At 32.6% G+C, this 21,627-nt stretch overlaps 1 protein-coding gene across 3 annotated transcripts in view; it reads left to right on the top strand.

Moving 5' to 3' along the window:
* Window positions 1-21,627, top strand: part of LOC111064554 (serine/arginine repetitive matrix protein 2) — a 67,748-nt gene that overhangs the window by 28,675 nt on the left and 17,446 nt on the right. For all 3 annotated transcript variants that reach the window (XM_039436278.1, XM_039436276.1, XM_039436277.1), the window contains 3 exons: window positions 7,687-7,983; window positions 16,573-16,635; window positions 19,170-19,310. In XM_039436278.1, the coding sequence (XP_039292212.1) occupies window positions 7,687-7,983; window positions 16,573-16,635; window positions 19,170-19,310 (501 nt within the window). The remainder of the gene's footprint in view (window positions 1-7,686; window positions 7,984-16,572; window positions 16,636-19,169; window positions 19,311-21,627) is intronic.

Here is a 21,627-nt window from a genome sequence, read left to right as displayed (position 1 = left end):
TACTCACTTCCACTAAGAACTTGATCGCCTATCGATCTGATCTGAAAAAGTTGTACCCTGAAAATTGTGGATTAGCTGCAGAAACCCGAACTAGGTTATCTCTAATGCTTTATACAGTAGCCTACTAATGAGAACGTGAAGTGTAGGTTATTCATTGTAGTAGTGCAAAAACTGTGTCAGTTTTGTGAGCAGTTTGTTGGATAGTTTGCCTGCTTTCTGCCGATGCTTCAAGAACTATGGTAAGATTAGATTTGTGATGACAATACCATTTCAAGTGATTTATTTAAGCTTTTACTTATATTATTTTGTAATCAGACAAGGCATATTATTGTGTCAGTTTCTGTATGTTATGTTGACTCGTGCCAGTTGTCAAGTTGACTGCAATTTACATTAGTTGAATCAAGCTCAAGTTCACCATGAAGTTTTTTATGACTACTGAAGTGTAGAAAATCTTAATCTCCTCCACTTCTATATTGCAGTACAGCTGAATTTTCTGTCTCTTACTGAGAACACTAGATTATTGAATCTTCCAAGGGAATCTGGGGTTTGTCACAAGAATTGCCATCTCATCGACATGAACTTACCCCTTTAATTTGCACTGGTTGTAATTTACAAGACTTTATTTCTATTTATATTACAAGTAGCCCTAAACAGAAAAGAGGCCTTTTCTGTTTAGGGCTACTTGTAATATAAATAGAAATACAAATCTCAGTACCCTTTCAAATTATTTTATCACAACATGTTTCGGACTTGAAAATGGCATGAATGTCCGAAACATGTTGTGATAAAATAATTTGGAAAGGGTACTGAGATATTCTATTTAAAAATGTTCTAGTATTTTGAACCATCTAACTAACTGTATGAATTAGATGGGATTTCACCTAATCAGATCACATCATTATAATTGACTTTGCTATCTCAATTTCAATGTTTCAAGTCATTAGTTGGTAGATATTGATCAATATAATTGATAGCATTTGAGGTATGGCAATTTCTCAATATTTTTGTCTTTCTGTTGTCTAGAGATTATCAAATATTCTGATCCAAATGCGTGGGATCTACTAATGATTTTCAAATCAATTATTTTCTGTTTTTCAATAGTCTTCTCCGGAATCAATATTTCATGGAGTTTCAAATGTAGAAGTTGGATAGATACAAAATCTGTACCCAAGTATATGCAGTACGGCTATACATGCAGTCTATGCAGTACGGCTACATGCTACATGCAGTCTATGCAGTACGGCTTTCACCCATGCCATTTAGTGGTTCCATATTGCAGGCACTTCGACGTTATGGATTCCCTTTATAACCATTTCCACTCTTCCTCTTCTGTCCCTAAATTTCTCCTCAAGTAACCTGGAAGCTCAGCAAGAAGGGAGAAAGTACTTGGAGCCCTTTGAAATATTCACGTACACAGGTACCTTCGTTTTAGTAGGGCACTCGAGTGAAACATTTACGTGATGTCTTGGGCTCTCATTCCATTTTTCAGCGCTCTGCCTCTTCACTTTTAGTGTTTTGCAGAGAGCATTCAGCTTCAGCAACAAAAAGCTTTTCTGGCCTGAGCTTTTCAATGGATTCGTGCTCATATCACTTTTCATGAGACTTTTGCTTTTTGCGAAGGAATATACTGTAGAATTCGGTTTTGACAATGCGGGAAGGGGTTGAGAATATAATTGCTGAAGTTAATGCATGTATTTTTTACGATTCCTCATTACAATAGAGATGAGCTCTTCTGATACCATAAAAGCATATCTGGGCAGGCGCACCCAAGATTTCTTCCTGAAACTACCAGAGGACTATTCTATGATATTGATGGTTCATCCATTCGATTTGGTATTGATCCTTATTCTAGAATATTGTGTTGAAGGTTTTTTGGGAGAGAATCATATTAGTTTTTTAATATCAAATCTAATCAACATTACATTATCACAAACATTACATCAGCTGAATGAAAAACTGATTGAATAATTTTAAACAAAATACATACATTTCAAAAATAATAAATATATCAGTGGATTTATTGAGTTCCTATACTGTGGTACCTCGATGTAGTACATTCCGATATAGTACATTTTTTCAACAAAAACATACATTTCAAAAGTAACAAATTCATCAGTTTATTCATTGAGATCCTATACAGTACTAATAATTTTAGATATATTAAATACTGATAGTTTATAGCCATAGCCTACTTGGTTAAACCTACTTTACTTTTTCCAAGGTCTCTCTGTAGATCTTAAGCTTATAGAGTGAATGAACTTACATTCAATGAAAATACTGTGTTGGAAATTGTAAAGTATTAAATCTGGGTAGATAAAAAGCCCTAACAGAAACAGTAATAGGTCTGAAAATAAAGTAACTGGCTAATATCGCCAAATAGATAATAACTAAGATTAGATAGCATCAGCTTGTTCTGGCTAAATGGTACAAAAACCTAAAAAGGATTTGAAGGAATTTTATTGCTCATAAATAGATTATTATATAAAATATTTGAAGATTGAGGTTATGTACATGTATTCACGGATCGGTGACCTAGAGATCGATCAAACCGAGAAACGTAGAATCTGACCAAAACCCCTTGGCAGAGCTTTATTGCAATCAGATGGTGTGCAATGTGAAAAAACACCTGTTCACGTGGCTAATTATTAGGTAGCATGGAATTAATATTAATGTATAGAATATTAGCTAGCATGTAAAGAGCATAAATAAAAAACCAAATAAAAATAATTTAATGTATTCAGGAAATAAGAGGTACCAGGCGCATGAATACCGAATAAAATTTGCATGCACCAATAGTAAAACGGCAGTTAATAGGCGGCAATTGTAGGCCAATTCAAAAATATTTATATATATTTCTATAAATGTTCGGAATCTATGTTGAATTGTTATATAGTCTATGTTATCGATATGGCTCGAAAGCAAAGAAATTATTAATCATACAATCTAAGTAATATTTTGGTATTTTTTGTAAGATCTATTTGAACCTAAATGGCGGAGGACTAAGATATTTAAATTTTATGCTAATTTGAAAGTCGGAAATAGGATCTGTAAAACTTGAGAAAGGAGAACCAGCACTCGCCAGCCAAATGCCACCATAAGAGGACCCCAAATATTTTAGAGCGTAATACCTTACTATTGATTTTGTAAAAGTTAAAGTTAAATTAAATTATTAAATTTCTTAAAGGACTTCGTGATGCTATTATACAGCAGAAGTCATTTTCAATTTCAAATAAATTTATAACCCCTTGGAAGAGACGATTCCGGCTACCATATTCCAGGACCACATGGAGTTGGATCGACATCGGCGGCTTACAAGAAGATTTTCGACACAATTTAGAAACTAATTCTTCCTGGATATGGTGGTTGAAATCTGGAAATCCACTGAGTTGAAGATTTAAAGCAAACAGAGTTGTACTAATTACTCGCTACAAGAAAGCAGAATGGAGGTTTATGACTGTTGTGAGGGAAGAAATAATTAGACGAGAAGCTTGGAATGAGAAGGGGTCTATTTAATTGGACATGGAAAATTTATTCCCTCTAAAAGCTCCTAAGAACTGGCGCTAAGTTTCATTCTCTTTAGTTCAACAAAGCGTGTACTCACAAATTGCTTCAACCAGTAGATTTATTATTCTCCGAATTATATTTGCAAGCACTGTGTTCATACTAGATTAAAACTAGAAAATGAGTCAGTAGAAAAATTGAAGCTGGCTTACTTAAATAAATAAAGACCATCCACTGACTGATAGATGAATAGACACTGACCATGATCAACATTTTTCATAAGTATTCTTCATTAGAATAATTATAATCAAGAGAATTATTTCCTACTAGTAGGTAACCTGTGCTCCGCAATGGTCTAATTAAAAACTTGACTAAAATCTTGAAGGATTTGAAATAGGCCAATAACCTTCCTCGGTAAATAAAGAATCTATCTGTAAAATTTCGAGTTAATATGTTCAGTAGTTCAGACGTGATGATGCTTCATTCGTGAATTTCCTATCCCGTACGTGTATAATCCAATTCTTTCCTTTATTACATTAAGTATTAGTAGATTAAGTATTAAATTTCAATTTTACAAAAGTGCAACCTAGTCAAACCTGTTTAAGTCATGGAGGTGGTTTACAACTACCAAAAAACGGTTTAATTACCTGAGTAATTCAAATTATAGAAAAATAAAAATGCCATATCGATACGAAAATAGCCCACTTTTCCTTTTTTTTTATTTCCTTATCTTACCAATCTATGATTCACTTCCACCATTTCCTTATACCAGCCAATTAAATTTCTTCAAGTAAATAGAAGTAAATAAGAAAATAATCTACTTTCAAATGGGAAAGAATATCGCAAAAAAATGTTGTTGCAATTTGTACCGATAATTTTCTAAAATTCATTGTAATTCTCCTCATTTTGCCGGTATTGATTTTTTAATGATAAGATTGAAAGTGCTGATAGCGTGTCTCATAAAATATGTATGCTGCCAGATGGACCCCTTTTAGTTGGTGCAGCTCGTTTGGAGGGTGCCACCCCATTGTTGTTGGCCCAACTATGACAGCTGTCTCAAACAACAATTATCACTTGTAGTCACTGCACACTGCAAAACATTACACTTTCCTGTTTTTCATTCTCCAATGCTCTCTAGTTTTCTGTTTAGCTGTCGATGAATATTTTATTCTTACTTGAAATTTACTATTTTTCAACTTTTCCTTTTTGTGTGTCTCTCAAAGTGTTCGGCGAGCGCAACAAAACATTTCGAATCATTCTTGTCTAGATCAGCAATTACTTTTACATTTTATTCGTGTCTGGTTACTCTTTTCAAATTCTTTATGATATTAAATAATTTAAGTTATATAAATATTGTTATCTGTCCATTATATAAGAAACTTTGAATTTACTAATTTTAAACCTTCAGTCTTGATCACTATCTTCTTATTTTAAATTAATCTTAGCGTGCTTTACCACACGTGACTTCTGTATTGATGGGTTGCACTTCTCAAAACATATTTGTACACTTTCTATATTATTTTAATCCTAATTACCAATAACATAAATGCTCGAACACAGCAGACAAGCGTCAAATCAATTCGAAAATTTGCATATAATTTCATGAGTGCGCTACTTCAAAGTCTATCAACTCGGTTTTTCAATCGTCAACCTGTATAAAACGATAGTAAATGTTGTCACATGTATCGAATGTATTAATTGTTATTGATTCAGCTTGCTCCACTATGACATACAATGTAAATTATGAATAGGCTCACTGGAGATTAATGAACTTGCTGCATAATTTATGCATCAGTTTTGTTGTAATTGGTTCGAAATTGTTCATCTGCATTTCAGATTGATATTATAGACCGTGGTTTGTAGGTACTGTATTAGAATTGCTCCTTAGGTAGTAGAAAGAAATTCGGATCACATATTAAGCATTGTTCTCTGGGTTTTCTCATTAGAAGAAGCATGTTTATGACCAGCTCTACCAACGGACAGCTATAAATCAATAACTTTATTTGTCATAAGGGCCATGCCCTATACAAAGAGTTGCATAAGAACATCAATAATAAATGCATAAATTACAACAAAAACAGAGTACAGGAAAAAATTGATAATCGCAGAAACGGACAGCTATAAGCTTAAAATGAATTTCTGTTACTTTGGAATACACTTGAAACTTGGTTCAATGAACTATAAAAAAACTTACAGGTGTAACTTTATAACTTGATAGGTTCATTCCTCCGAACGTCTTATGCGCAAGCCATGTAGATTATTGAATAGACTTTGAGACCTATAAGTTCTAAACATGAACAGATTATAATTTTCTCAAACCTCCAATCGAAAATATTTTTCCGAAATATGTTTTATATTTACTACGAAAATATATAACAGTTTTATTAATCTTATATAAAAATCTTCAAAGTTTTTCCATCTATCAATTGCAAAATAAAAAAACGGTATTACAACTTGGCAGTGGATGCAGTAGTCTACTGCCTTATCAGAATCACTAAACAGTGTTCAGTATGTTTATGAAAGATACAGTATTATTTTGCATAATCATTAAATTCTTTGCTGAACATCAATAACTCAGTCTGAGAGAAATTTGTTGGGGAACTTGAATATTCATTTATTCATTGCTTTTGTTTTGGTATTATTGTTGTGTGTCATGCAATACCTTGACTGGAATGGGTTCTGTAAGAATATATTGTACTTTATAGCCTTCGACGATTGCTGTAACTGCTACGCATGAATGCTTCTGTTAATATATTTGAGGGAGGTTTGCTACCTTCATCCAAAATTGAAAAAGCTTCAATTTGATATTAGAAATTTGCAAATAATTCTTTAAATGATTGAAATACAATTACAGTATTTTTATTTTTGCTTCAAATAATATAAAGTCTTATTTTATTATAATAATAGTATATTAGAAACCTGCCAGTTTTTCTCTGCCTTTTTAAAATATTTTCCATATAATCAAATACCATACATCACATACTTAACACGTAGCTAACATATTAATTACTATTCATATTTCAAACTTCTTGAACCAATAGTTCTTTCTTTTATTTCCCATTCTTACTTTCTCATCCTTCATTAATTTTTTTCTGACTTTTTTCTCGGTCTTCCACACTAACTACATGTCTAGGAAGAACAACATTTCGGAGAAAATTGTGTTCCAGGCTTCATTTCTGTTCATTAAAAAAATAATAAATCGAAAACTGATGTATTAACAGTATAACTAATCGCTACTAATATTCATAGTTGCAACGGATCATTTGTTATTTTCATTTCTATGATGGCCGAGTCTTGGTTCAGCGTGAAAAATGTTGTGGGATGGCAGAGTAATCAAAATCAAAGCTTCCTTATCGAGATTGTAGTTCTTTTCTGTTGAGACCCCTCGTCTGAGACTCATTACTTACTACTGCTACGGAGTGGCAATGTGTCCTCAGGACAATTGGATGGCTGCTTCATTCTGATTTTTCTTTTCTAGGGTTTCCGTCCGTCTTAGCAGAATATTTTTAAATCTGGAAGATATTTTTTTTCTTCTTGTACTTTCAATCATTTGTAACAATATTCTAGTTTTTCATTCAGAGTAATTCCATTGAAAGATTATATTCACTCGGGAGTGACAGAAGTTTTTAGGTCAGCTCCATTATAATTTTCTTGTCTCTTGAAGATGGTTCATTGTCTTTTAAATTCTAACCAGGTTACCAATTGATCAGTTAACACTCAGTACAAATTATACACTTGAATACAATAATTAATTACTTGATAATTATAAAGTGTAGCAATTTTTAATTGAATTTGGCATTAACGCAAGGGGTGATCGAACCCCCTCACCGCCCCCAATGACGTATTAATCAGGGATCCTCGGTCACTTAGTCTCTTCAATCATAACTTTTTCTGTATTTTTTGAGTTCCCCCAGCCCCCCTAAGAATTTTAATGTCTGTCAACCTCCCCCCCCCCATCATGTGAGCACAAAACGTAGACTTTATAAACTGGATCTCATTATACAGCTGAGCTAATTAGAATTATTCTATTCGAATAGTGATGAATAAACTATGGGGTGTAAACTCAAATTTACTCAATGATGAGTAAACTAAAATAGGGTTGAGTAGATGAAATACTCAATTTCATAGATGTAAAAATATGCATTGTTGAAGTGATGTTTATAGTGATTTGTTGTGTTGTTGCAGCGTGAAGGAGACGCACCAGATAGCGGAGGCGCAGCAACAGAAGAACGCTAAGCTGCGCGAGGCATTCGGCATTTCGGAGTTCTTCGTGGAGGGCAGCAGCCTGGACCCGCACCGCCACGCCAAGGAGAAGGAGGCGGCTGCACGGGCGGCGGCAGCAGCTGAGCAGAAGGCGGCTGCCAACATCAAAGCCAATGCTATAGAGTACAGACTGCTGCACACACCCAGTCCAGAGCCGGCGCCGCCCCCACCCACGCACTCCTCGCAGCGGGCCAAGAAAAAGCGCAAGGCCAAAACTAGGTGAGGCTCCATTTTACAGTATCCCTAATACTGTCGTTACGGTCTTTGATAGTACAATGAAGATATTTATTTTATTTATTTATTGCAAAAACAATGAAGACTTCAGGCATTAAGCCCAAAACAGTCTTCACTTCTATTTACAACCATATTAAGCATTTTACAAAATGCATAAGAATATTAATAAGTACAGGGTGTTTCAGAGAAACGGGAAATTTTGAAAGTTAAATAATTTCAAGAAAAACAAATCTTTAAATAAAGTTTTTCATATCATTTCAATAGTAAAAATAATGTCATTGTAGAATAAATAATAGCCTACCGTAACATTTATTTTTTGAAGATGACATCTTGCAGTTGTATTCCTTTTCTACGCGAACAATCCTGTAGTCTGTTCATCACATTGTCCACGCATGGTTTCACGTAACTTAACAACTGGAATCAAACCATGCATGGACAATGTGATGAAGAGACTACAGGAATGTTCGCTTAGAAAAGGAACATACCTGCAAGATGTCATCTTCAAAAAATGAATGTTACGGTATTATTTATTCTAAAATGGCATTTTTAGATTTGAAAATCATTTAAAGATTTGTTTTACTTGAAATTATTCAACTTTCAAAATTTTCCGTTTCTCTGAAACACTCTGTATAAGAAAAGTATTAGTAATTACAAGTAAACTAAGTATAAGTAATACATATTATAAAAAGAATATAATTGAGGATAGAATAACAGGTTAAATAGTTACGGTGAACTAAATACAATCCAAGCATTACTGAATTGAAGTCATTGTAAGAACAAAGCTATTGTTAAAATAATATTTGAATAATATACCAAGCAGGTTAAACAAAAATTATTACCATATTATCATTATTACCATGTGCTACTGTAAAAATAAGATTGAAGAAAGCAGAGAAAAAATGTAGTAATAACAAATATTCAGGTAAAAAAGTTGAGTCATTTATACTGTAGGTCTGATTTACTCTATTAAACTAATAAGAATTAAGTACATCATAGAAATTGATCCTATTGTGATAAGAGAGTGAATTGTCAAATGAAGGGAAAAGTGTATAGATCAGTTGTGAGGCCAGCTATGCTGTATGGAACAGAAACATGGCCCATTAAAAAAAAAACAGGAACGAAAGATGGAAGTGACTGAGATGAGAATGTTAAGATGGATGTGTGGGGTTACAAGAAGAGATAAAATAAGGAATGAATTGATTAGAGGCACTGTAAAAGTTGGACCACTGGGAAAGAAAATGCAGGAGACAAGGATGAGTTGGTTTGGGCATGTACAGAGACGGGAGGAGGATTATGTTGGACGAAGAGTGCAGGATTTTGGTTTTGGATGGTGTGAGAGGACGAGGTAGACCTAGGATGAGGTTGGGAGATAGAATAGCGGCTGACTTGCGGGAGAGTGGTTGGAGGATGGGGGAAGCATTGGATAGGGCTTTGTGGAGAGGCAGACTAAGAGAAAGGAATGCCGACCCCATTTAAATGGGATAAGGCACAGCCAAAGAAGAAGAAATTGATCCTATTGTACCACTGAATTTAATGAGGGATAGCCTCAATAATTTGTAATTGTATTAACAAATAAATAAATGATATGCTTTCATCACAAACATTATTGAATTGCCTCAGCCCTCAGATGGAGTGCAGAAGTTATGTAGGGTCCTTGACCTTGGTAGCACTGTACATGAAAGGTCCTAACTCTTATTTTGATTAACTAGCTATATTTTAAGCTTGATTCCCACATAACAGTGACAGTGAACAGCAAAAATATAATTCCCACGAGTTCTAATTGGACTATTTCCACTCAGCCCGACCGAGTCAGTATAAATACTTTTTTTGTGTAGTTGAGAAGTTGATATTGTGGTAATTATTCATATTGAATGAAAAAGACTAAGAAATTGTGAAAAAACAACAGATTTATTGATACTTAGAAAGACCGGTTTCGGTTATTACACCATTGTCAATCTCTGATAAACTAAAACTAAATACAAGAGCAGCAGAATTTATACTAGTAGGTGAGTACTGTTATTGGTCAAGGGCATGAACGCCTGCCATTGGCCCAGCTAGACAGTATCCTCCCACTCAACGGTGTGACAAAATGGTGGCTTAAGCAACAGAATCGCCATGATAACAAAATTTACTTTCAGTACAAAATAAGAACCAAGAAAACAAGTGTGAAAGATAATAAATCAAATATTACATGTGTGAAATTTAGTCTTGGAAAAGAGTGGACTGTATAAATAGGAGAGAATAAATCATATTCTGAAAAAAGAGAAACAATGTGTCTCGACTGATTTGACTGTAATTCCACATGAGTGCAAGAACTGTTGAGCATTCAAAAACCTGTGCACTGGAATGAATGCAAAACAGTTTTAGGCAACTCAGTATTAAAACTAATCAACAAAATGTAGGCTAAGGTGAAATGCCAAATGAAAAAGTAGGTTAGTAAAATACAAACTTTAATCAGCATTAAAGAATATACCAAAAGTAAAACCAGTAAAATAACTGACATCAATAGTATGAATCACAAACTATTAAATCACATGAGCAAGAATACATGTAGTTGATCCTAGTTGACATAAGAAAAATATGATGCCAACAAAATGATTTAAAATAGAAAAATATTCTGTAACTTTGAATACATGAAATGACCCCTCAGGGTGACTGGTCGACAATATAAAATTGAAATAGAATTTAACTTTGTTATGAACAAAATTAGGATTAAGTTTAGAAAAAGATTGAAGTTGAAACTTATCACAAATCAAAAAACATGAAAAACTTGAAAACAGCATTAATGATTCTAGTAAAAACAGAACAAATAAAACAGTAATCTGAATGCAAGAACTGATTGCAATGTAACAATTTGAAATAGTAAATTATAACCAAAGATAATCAGGTAAAATGATGTTGCCATTATGCAAACATCCCAAAACAAATTAATTATCAAAGAGTGACACTAAACAGTTATGAATATAACAGCAATGCACATAGAAAATAATCTATCTGGTTACCAAAATGGAATAATGAAATATAGTTACTGAATAAAACGTTTATAGAATACCAGAGTCTATAATAAGTAGTTTTTAATTTAAACCTACAATTGTCATTTTTAATAACAAATGACACCTAGGAAAATTGAAATATAAATATGTTGAATTGCAAGGCTTCAAAATTTGAATTGGTTTGATACCAACAAAAAGAAACAGGTAAGTTGAAATTAACCATAAGGTTATATATGAATAACAGTAGCCTATACTGAAATAGCCTAATTGCAAAATGCAGAAACTACAGCTTTAGCAATAATCAAACAAGAATAATAATAAAGAATTAAATAGGATTGATAACTATAGGATGATAATATTCACAGAACATTCATGAATTGCTTACAAAACTGACAAACAATTCTCAAGAGCAATTTGGCTTAGCAAATATAACTAAAAATAAAGTAAAGTTGACTACAAAATAAATGAATTCCTAACCTGAAAGATAAAAACAATAGATTAGGGCAGTATAAAAATACAAAGTAGGTGATACAAAATACTTAGCTGCGGAACATAATGCAAGAGCCAAGGTCCCGGTTTGGTCTAGGGCCTTCAAAGACAACGTGAGCTTCCAATTTAGCTCAAATAGGCCAGAGTCAAGGTCCCGGTTTGGTCTAGAGCCTTCAAAGACAGCGTGAGCTTCCGATAGCTCAAATGGACACATCAGGAGAGAAACAAGATTCCAACTTGTTTGAAATGCCGATGAAACAGCAGCCAGTTGAAGAGGAAGAGTTTTCAATCAATGTTTCAGAGGAAATATTTCCCAAGTTTTGTAATGCAATTCACAATTGAGAGTCACACTAATCAGTGAGATTGGCAATATATCACAATAATTATCAATAGAATGAATGATGGGTAAAAACTTTCAGTCCCAAAGTTGCAAATAAAGAATTACTAACAAAGTTAGCACTCGATGTGAAACAAGAGTTCACAACATGTAAAACAATTTTAAACTTGTAGAAAGATGCAGTGATGCACACATGCAAAACTGAAACCAGTGTTCAGATCTTGAAAAACTAATAATAGTTCACAGAACAAGTCGAGATTATCCAATAATCAAAATAAACAAACAGGGCGAGGTGAAAATTATTTTCACTAGAGATGAGAGTTCAAGTTGTAACTTACAAATTGTACAAGGAAGCGTACACACACACGCAAGAGTCACAAACACGTTGAAAAGTTAGAGTTGAAATAGTACTCTTCAATGTTTGATTCCATTACGAACTGCTTGTTAAATAATCACTTTGAACAATTAATTACGACATAGCAGTCAGGTATTTATAAATAAAAGCTATTAGCTTCTACTTACATTAGTGTAGCGCTTTCGGACACTAGTTCCTTCATCAACACTGGCTGTCACTTCCGTTGTTGAATACATGTGGTTATTAAGCAGCGTGGGTTGTGGGAGTGGCGGGAATTTTTGAACTGTTGGCGGCGGGGGTGGCGGGAATGTTTGAATTTGTGGATTATTGGAGTAGGAGGTTGAAGAGGCTGTGTGATTTGAAGTTGGTTTGCTCATTAAGGATGTTGTGGGGGTCTCTTTTAGTGTGTTTGTATATTTCAAATTGTTCCAAGGTGTTTAGTTCAGGTCCTTTGTTTCTGATGTGTAGAATTTTTAAATTTGTGGCTATGTCTGTGTAGGTGTGGTTGTTTCCTATCAAGTGGGTGGCAAATGCTGATTCGGGGTTGTTTATGTGTTCTTTGAATCTTTTTTCAAATGAACGGCCGCTGTGCCCAAGGTAGTATTGTTGGTTGAATGTGAAATAATTTTGTTTAGTTATTATGTGTAAACTTTCTATTATTTCATTGATCATTTCTGGTGTTGTTTGTTTTTGTTGTAATTCTTCTTAATTATGTCTATGGTTTTTTGTACTGGGATGTTTGTGTACAGGTTTACAATGTCAAAGGAACAGAGTGTAGAGTTATAAGGTATATCTAAGTCCTTTATTTTTTCAATGAGGTCTGTGCTGTTCTTCAGATGTGTTGGGCTGTCAATGCTAATATGCTGTCTTAGTAGTTTGTCTGTGTGCTTTGCTAGTTTGTAGGCTGGTGCATTTCTGTAGTTGACTATCGGTCTGATTGGGATGTTGGGTTTGTGAATCTTTGGTAGTGTTTGTAGTGTTGGAGCTTTTGGATGAATTTGTTTCAAGTATCGTTTTTTTGTTGGTTCTATTGTGTGTTTGGCTTGGTTTATGAAACTTTTTACTGTTTTTTGGTACATGTTGGTTGGGTCGTTTTTCATCACTTTGATGTTATTTGTGTTGATGAATTCCAGTGTTTTTTTGGTTAATTCATCTTTCTCTATAATGATTGTTGTATTCCCTTTATCTGCTTTCACGAATGTAATGTTGTGATTATCTGCTTTCTCTTTCAAATTTTTGGCTATATGTATTTCAGGATTTGTTGTGTTTGTCTTGGGATTTTTCAATTTTTTCAATAATCTGTGCGTTTCATGTCGGAGTTCCTCTTGGTTCTCTGTTTCTGTTTTTTGAATGCAAGTTTCAGCATTTATAATCATGCATTTTTGTGTGTTAGCATTGTTTTTGTAATGAAGGTTGTGATTTAGGCCTTTATCTATTAGATCCATTTCATTTTTGTTGAAGTTTACATTGGTTAGGTTGATGGTTCTTTGGTTGAACTTGTGAGTGGATGTAATTAAAGGTATAGTGGGGGTTAGTTTTTCAATTTTTGCTTTATGAGTTTTTCAATTTTTGTGAGTTTTTTGTTCACCCATTGATTAGTGTGGTTTGAAAGTTCAGTGTAGTATGTGTTACCATACTTGTTTGCAATTAATAGTTGTTGTCTTAGTAGCTTGAAATTGAGGTTATCTTTTTGTTTATATAGTTCTTTTATGGATTGCTTTATGAATATTTCTTGAGCTTTATGCTGTGTGATTTTTGCAGGTTTTGATTTACTTTTAATTTTGATTTTGGCATAGGTAGGGATGATTTTTCGGTTGAGACATGTTTTGTTGAAGGATATGTGGAGGCATGCTTTTCTAACCTTAAATACCAACGATCTGAAGTGTATGGAGTCTGCTCGTCTGGCTGAATAATACTCTTCAATGTTTGATTCCATTACGAACTGCTTGTTAAATAATCACTTTGAACAATTAATTACGACATAGCAGTCAGGTATTTATAAATAAAAGCTATTAGCTTCTACTTACATTAGTGTAGCGCTTTCGGACACTAGTTCCTTCATCAACACTGGCTGTCACTTCCGTTGTTGAATACATGTGGTTATTAAGCAGCGTGGGTTGTGGGAGTGGCATTAAACACTAAAAGAAACCAGTGTTCAGATCTTGAAAAACTAATAATAGTTCACAGAACAAGTCGAGATTATCCAATAATCAAAATAAACAAACAGGGCGAGGTGAAAATTATTTTCACGAGAGATGAGAGTTCAAGTTGTAACTTACAAATTGTACAAGGAAGCGTACACACACACGCAAGAGTTCACAAACACGTTGAAAAGTTAGAAATGAAATAGTAAATGAACTACTTATCCGAATTTTAAAGTTGATGGCTCCAAAGAACCGAAAAAATGTCTCCAACAAAATAGAACAAGCAAAACAGGGTGAGGTGAAAACTAATTTCACGAATAAAGCCGAGTATTTGGAGACGCACAAAAAGTTGCTGCCAGACATTGAAAACTATGAACAAGAAGAAAGAATTGGGTAGCATGCAAGTGCTACCTCGATCATGAAATCACCAATAAAATTGATGTTTAAAAATATGCAAAAATATCCGGAAGCCGAACAACAAATTGACAAATACAATAATAAAATGACAAAGGTTTCAGAACATATCCAAAAACTAAAACAAAGATAAGTATAATATGCAAAGAAATGCCCAGTATCAGGTCGGCAGTGGACCACTAGCGCTCCAGCGGCAAAGATACAAACTAATGACTACCGCGCAGAGAACATGACAATTCAAAATCAAAAATCATAAAAGAGATTGTTTGAAGATGGAGAATAGTTTTAACAACATGAATAATTATTACCACAATATCAACTTCTCAACTACACAAAAAGTAAAACAAATATGTAAATGGAAAACCATTGACTAATGTATGCTTACAATTTTATGATAAAACTAAATTCGTAGTGTTGTATTGGTTGAAATGAATCTGGTCATTTAAACTATACTGGGAATTTTCCTTATTACTCTTGTTATTTCTAAAGCCTCTAGAATATTCAAAGATCTGCCTTTGTTATTAACATGCAGAAACTCAACATTCTCCTTAACTGTGAACTTGTGATTATTTGTTATCAAATAATCTGCAAAGTTAGATTCCCCATTTTGTTTATTCCAATCTCTGATGTGTTCTTTAATTCTACTTTTGAAACTTCTACCAGTTTGACCCACATAACAAGCCACATTTAAGTTTGTACACCCCACTTTTATCCCAAATATCAATTTTGTCTTTACTCCAGCTAAATAGACTATTAATTTAAAATCGGTTTGGTCTTGAAAGCAACATGAAATCCATTCCTCTTCAATTCCCTACCTATCTTATCAGATACAATATAATATATATACAATCTTATTAGATTCAATTTATTATAATATGGTGTAATAACCTAAACCGGTCTTTCTAAGTATCAATAAATCTGTGGTTTTTTGACAATTTCTTAGTCTTTTTCATTCAATGAGTATAAATAATTAGAACTTATGGGAATTACATTTTCATTGTTCACTTTCACTGTTATGTGCGAATCAAGCTCCTCTATTGTGTGATATTTCATCAAATATATTTTTGATCAACTACCTTTAATGGTTGTTACTCTACCAAAATTATAGTAATCAGATATCTAATAAACGTTGGTCAAAGATCTTTTATAAAATATTTGTCGGTGTAATTGGGATAAGGTAGACAAACGTATAAATTTTACCAATCTGTATTGTATATTGATACTAAAATTCAGAACATAACTCTAGAAAAGATCTCTATTTCGAAAAAGAGTATCACATAGAAATTGTTAGCATTGGCTTTGAAATTAACCTAGAAATAATACTTATAAGTATATTTATTAGTTCTATTTTCCACATTAGAATAAGTTTTTATTGATGATGCCCATATAAGCGTTTTGCGTCGTTCGTGTGTAATGAAAAGTGCGTAGATAATTTGATGAGATGATCAAACGTCCATGCTATGGGAGGGATTCGAACCCATGAACCAGATGGTGCTAGCAGCTGAAGTTTGTAACTCTCCAGACCATTAGACCAATTCGGTCGGCAAATACGTTCAGAAATAATTTCCTCCAATTTCTACACGTTCACCTATAGATATTGTTGCATTTATCATAATGTTTAAACGTACAGCTGACATTTCTCCGTTTAAACAGAGTATCTGCATACGGGCCTAAATCTTCTCTTTGATGAGGCTTATTCCTGAAAGGTCTCAGTTGTATTTACAATGTATGATACATTTTGTTGACTAAGGAGTTTTTATACAATAAATTATTATTATTTGAACTTTGTATGGTAATACTTCTTATTCAATTTTACTTATTGATTTATTTATTGCTCCACAGATCTTCCAGTCCCGAAGAGAAAAAGAAAAAGAAGAAAAAATCCAAACGACATAAGAAAGACAGGTAATACTCTTATGAAATTGAATAATACTGTCCTCGTTCTCGTTGTGGTTTAGTGAATGCCTGAAGTGATCTATCTTAAATAATCTGATCACCTGTATGTCATGGGATTCCTAATGATGTATACAAATTTCTGTTTCAAGTAGACCAATCATTCACTGGGAGTAGCTTGATTTTAAAGAGGTAAGGTAACCTTTAATAGAATGTAATAAACCAGACTTGTGATAATTCTCACTTTCTCAGTGATTTTGATCTTGATTGTCCATTGATGTTATAAATCTTAAATATCTTAATTACAGTTAAATTATGTCTACGTTGGGATAGTTCTTAGCTTGGGTAAATGTATTCTCCGGTCTTTTATGAAAAAAATTCTTAGCTTGGGAGGATCATATTCTTAGCTTGAGAGGATCATAGAAAGCGGGTTGTTTTTGTTAACCTGAATTAGATTAATGTAATTTGGTAACATTTCAAGTAAGAAATAAGGATTCTTAGGAGTTCTGGTAGGTAACAGTTCCAAATAAAGTTGATAAGGCTTGAACCTGAAATCAAACAAAGAATTTTACATTTGAATTTCTCTGTCCTGATATAAATTGACAACATTTTCAAATCTGAACCAATGATTTAGTGCAACTGTTGAATGTATCTTATTTCAAGCTTATTAGTTTAGGTCAAATTAGAAAAGATGTTTTAGTTAATAGGCTTTTTGTAGTGTTACAAAAATTTAGTTTTAGATAGGTTGCATAGGTAGGATTGGCAGTTTTGCACTGTCAATTCTTGAGCAACAGTTCGTGAAATGTATAAATTTGCTCTGGGATGCACCCCTCGTCTTTAAAAATTCGTCGTAAATTAATTCAAAAGATGAAAACGATAGCAAAATACAATAACACAGTGAAATGAATGGCTACTACGGTATAAGTCTATGAAGCTTCTAAATCAATTTTATTCTAAAACTTTCACTGAAGTGTTGAAGGCGAGTTATTCAAATTACATTAAAATTTTATTCCTAGCACAATGATAATTATCTTGTGTGTTGTATGATTTTTTCATGGGTTTTGTGAGACAATTATTGTCAAATATTGTGAGAGTTTACTAAAAACTGTATTAGATGCATTGAAACATTTTCTGTCATTATTGTCTCTCCTTAGAATTGTGAACTAATGGTAACTCATGATGCATTATACTGTATACTGTATATAATAATATATTTAACTGAGTCAAGCTATTTGTATTATCTCACTCTCTGCCTTCTGGATTCGATCTACATTTATAACAAACAAGAAATGATCTCATTCATGAAATTATCAATTTTTTCCCCACAAGACCAACCATTCGAGTGACAATGTAAGGTAAATAATTTTTTTGCTTTGTCGATTATTTTGTTTAGATTCTCAATGGATTTTCCTGTTTTACTGTAGCTATTTATTTGAGTTTGAAGCGATTGATATGGAAGAATAGATTACGAAAGGTGTTTTCAGTTGTCTTGCTATTTTTCCCCAAAGGTTTTTTTATAATTAATGAAGGTTTTCACGCATGTCGGTATTACATATGGTTGAGGAGCATTTTTTGTTTTTTCACATTGTCATTCAACATTGCTAGATTTACTCATACCCTTAACTTACTGATATATATAAAAAAATATCGAAATTTGGTTCAATGGGGTTTATTTTAATTCATTGTGCTTGTATCAAGTTTCTGCGTTTATTATCCGTTATTGTGTCGGCTTCCTGGTTTATATACAATGTCTGTTCAATAGTGCTGATCATCCACAATAATGTTATTCTGAGTTGAACATTATAGTATGCAGTAATTGTTCTTGATTGCCAGGGAAAGCTCTTGCAGTAGTAGATAATTCATATCCATATATTTTGGATTCTATTGATATGTTTGAAATGAAAAATCTTTTGATTTGCTACAATGATTAATAGATTTACAAGTTATATGAGTATAAGAATATATTTATCATTTTTATAATCAATAATCGCATATCTCTTATCTAACCGTATTTCAGCAATCGAATTATTAAAATAATAAATATTGTCAGATTGAAACTGACATTGTTATAAATTTTTTTTGTGATGGAATATTGTGTACGTAACAGAAGTTATTCTTGAGCAGCGTAGCCAAATACATCGCTCTTGAATAACTATTGACTACAGTATTATGAATTATCATTGGGAATAGCAGTTTAGACAGTTATTTTCTTGAAGCTCATACAATTCCTCTTCAAATCCAAAACCTGATCAGAGTAAAATTACAGATCAATAATGAAAAAATTATTCAAACCTAACTTATTTTTAAAATTTCCTTACGCCTAAAATTATTTTCTGTTCTGCTCAACCATTCTGATTTCGAAAACGTTTTTCATTATTATTGATGTGTGGTGCATTTGTTATTGTAGAGATTGTCTTTGTTTTATAATTGCACTCGCTTCATTTTTATTTTACTTTCTTTGTAGAACTGTCTCTTATACAATCATTTATTCCTTTTTCTTATTTAACTATATTTATTTGACGAATTCCTTCAATTTTTCATTATAGGTCCGTATCACCTCACCTGTCAAGCGCGAGGAAGAAATCCTCTTCAAAAGACAAAGACAAGAAGAAGAAAAAGAGCAAGAAGAAGGTGCAGTCATCGTCATCTTCTGAATCATCAAGCTCCGAATCATCATATGCGTCAAGGTAACTTAGTAACTAAATGCATAAATTAGAAACTTATTAAAATAAAATAACCCTGATATTTTTATCTTCCTCTTTTTTGTTATTCAATCCAGTGTCAACTTGTCGACTCATCTATATCAGTGTACTTAATACTAAATTTGAATATTAATTCAATTTACCATTGAAGTTCCCCCATTCTATCATTCTCCATTCCAGTAATTACCTGTAATTTCTTGTTCTATTTTCCATCATTTGAAAATTTCTCATATTAAAAAATATAGCAACTAGATAAGTGAGACAAGAGATTACTAGATTTCCATTAGAATATACCAAAAAGACAAGAGATGAGATGTGAGAGAGAGGTGAAATTGATTGTTTGCAGACACCAATTCATCTATCTTTGCAATACATTTTCAAACAAAATTACGATAAAATTCATTAATTCCTAGATTACTAAAGCACTTATCAGGGAAATAATTGTATGGGTTGAGCAGAATATATATGCTTCAATATCTAAATTTTAATAAATAAATTGATGTTTCGTTTGAGTTTTTAATGTCTTTCATTATTTTATATTATTTTTGAAATTTGATTACAAGCACTTGGATGTTAGTAAGCACTAATTGTAGTAAAGTGTTATGTCATCCGTTTTATTACTTAGAAAGATGTATTATATTATTCATTTAAATTAATTTATTCTATATATTCTCTTGTATTTTTCTTTATTCATTTTCACTTTGAAGAGTAATGTATTTTATTTGTTTTTGGTTATCACCTAGTGGATATAGTATTAACACAAAATTACTTCATATTTTTTCTTCATCATGGTATTATTTAATAAAATTACTATTAGTAGGCTACTTTTTATTTTCATTTATCTTGTCTTCTTGTTGTTTTTTCATTCTACTATTCTACGAACTCACAGCTAGCGCACAAATCTGATTTTTCTGGCTGTGTCAAAGATTTATTATAATTTACATTTTGTCTTATGTATATTGTACTTTGGCGAAAATAAATATTCTATTCTATGATTTGAACGTGGTTTATAAAATCTGGTTCAAACTAAACACGTTTTAACCTTCCGGCAGTCGCGCTGTTGTAAAAAGTACAACAGTGTCAGTTTTTTGCTGCACAAAACTATTGGATGGGGTGGTGCAGTCACCTATGCATTCCAAAACTTTCTCTCCATAACTCCACTGAGTTGCAGTATCAACCGAGCAATGGTTCAGTCTTTAGGTGCCATTTAGTCGCGACAGTGCATAAGTCGCATTGTGTTTAAGATAGGGAAAGACTGTATACGGGGACTATAACGAACCAATAACACAAAATTGATGGCTTTGCTTGGTGTACCTTATTGGGCTATGAAATGGTAATCATCCAAATGTCATAGGCGTAAAATAATCCAAGACGATGGAAAAAGTAATTATACAATAATTAATTAATATGTTTTGACAGGAGACAGAGTACATAACACTTGGAAAATTGGATGTTGTAAATAGTACAACACGCGACTTCTCGTGTGATTGAGTACGCGACTACCGGAAGGTTAAACAGATTAGATTTCCATTAATTTTAGTGTTAATTAATAATGGGTAATTTATATTAATAATAGTTGAGTTATTAAGGGATAAACACTCCTTATTAGATATTATTTATACAGGGTGATTCTTAATTATGGTAAAATAATTTAATACGTGATAGTAGAGGTAAAAATAAGAAAAAAAATTATAAACATATATCCATAAACGCTTCATTAGCGAGCTATACAGAGTGAAAGTTTTCTCCCGGAGTTCAGTTCCTCTGGTGAAATACACCGATGCTGAATTGTTTGGGGACTAGTTTTTGAAAAACTTATGCTGGAGTAACATATGGAAAAATATCTGAAAAATTGATTAAAACTAGTCTGGAAGCTGTAGTGTGAGTAGTTTTTGAGAAAAAAGTTGAAATATGCAAGAAATCTAAGTAGAAAAACACAGACTTTTACGTTTGATGCCCAATAACTTTCTTTAATGACCAGTAAACAAATAATTTTTCCCAATAAAAATTGTAGAGAATTTAATTCTGAAAAGAATTATGTAAGCTGTGTAAACTAAATTTGATTAAAAGTTGAATAAAATGTATTCTTATGTAGTACATTACACCACAAAAATTTGCTGTTTTATGAGGAGAGAACTAATAACTCATAGGTTGTAGCTGATTGCAAATAAAATATTCGGTTTTTTATGAAAAGTTTTTATTTTTATATGAAAGTAACATATCTAAATTACATTATACTTATACTAAAAGACTAAAGATGATGTTCAAAGTGACCTCCGTTGCTCTGAATGCATATGTTCAG

Source organism: Nilaparvata lugens, chromosome 10 (assembly GCF_014356525.2).
Source record: "Nilaparvata lugens isolate BPH chromosome 10, ASM1435652v1, whole genome shotgun sequence".
Taxonomy (NCBI): domain Eukaryota; kingdom Metazoa; phylum Arthropoda; class Insecta; order Hemiptera; family Delphacidae; genus Nilaparvata; species Nilaparvata lugens.
Note: the sequence above shows the minus strand (reverse complement) of the source record. Positions and strands in the feature narration are given on the sequence as shown.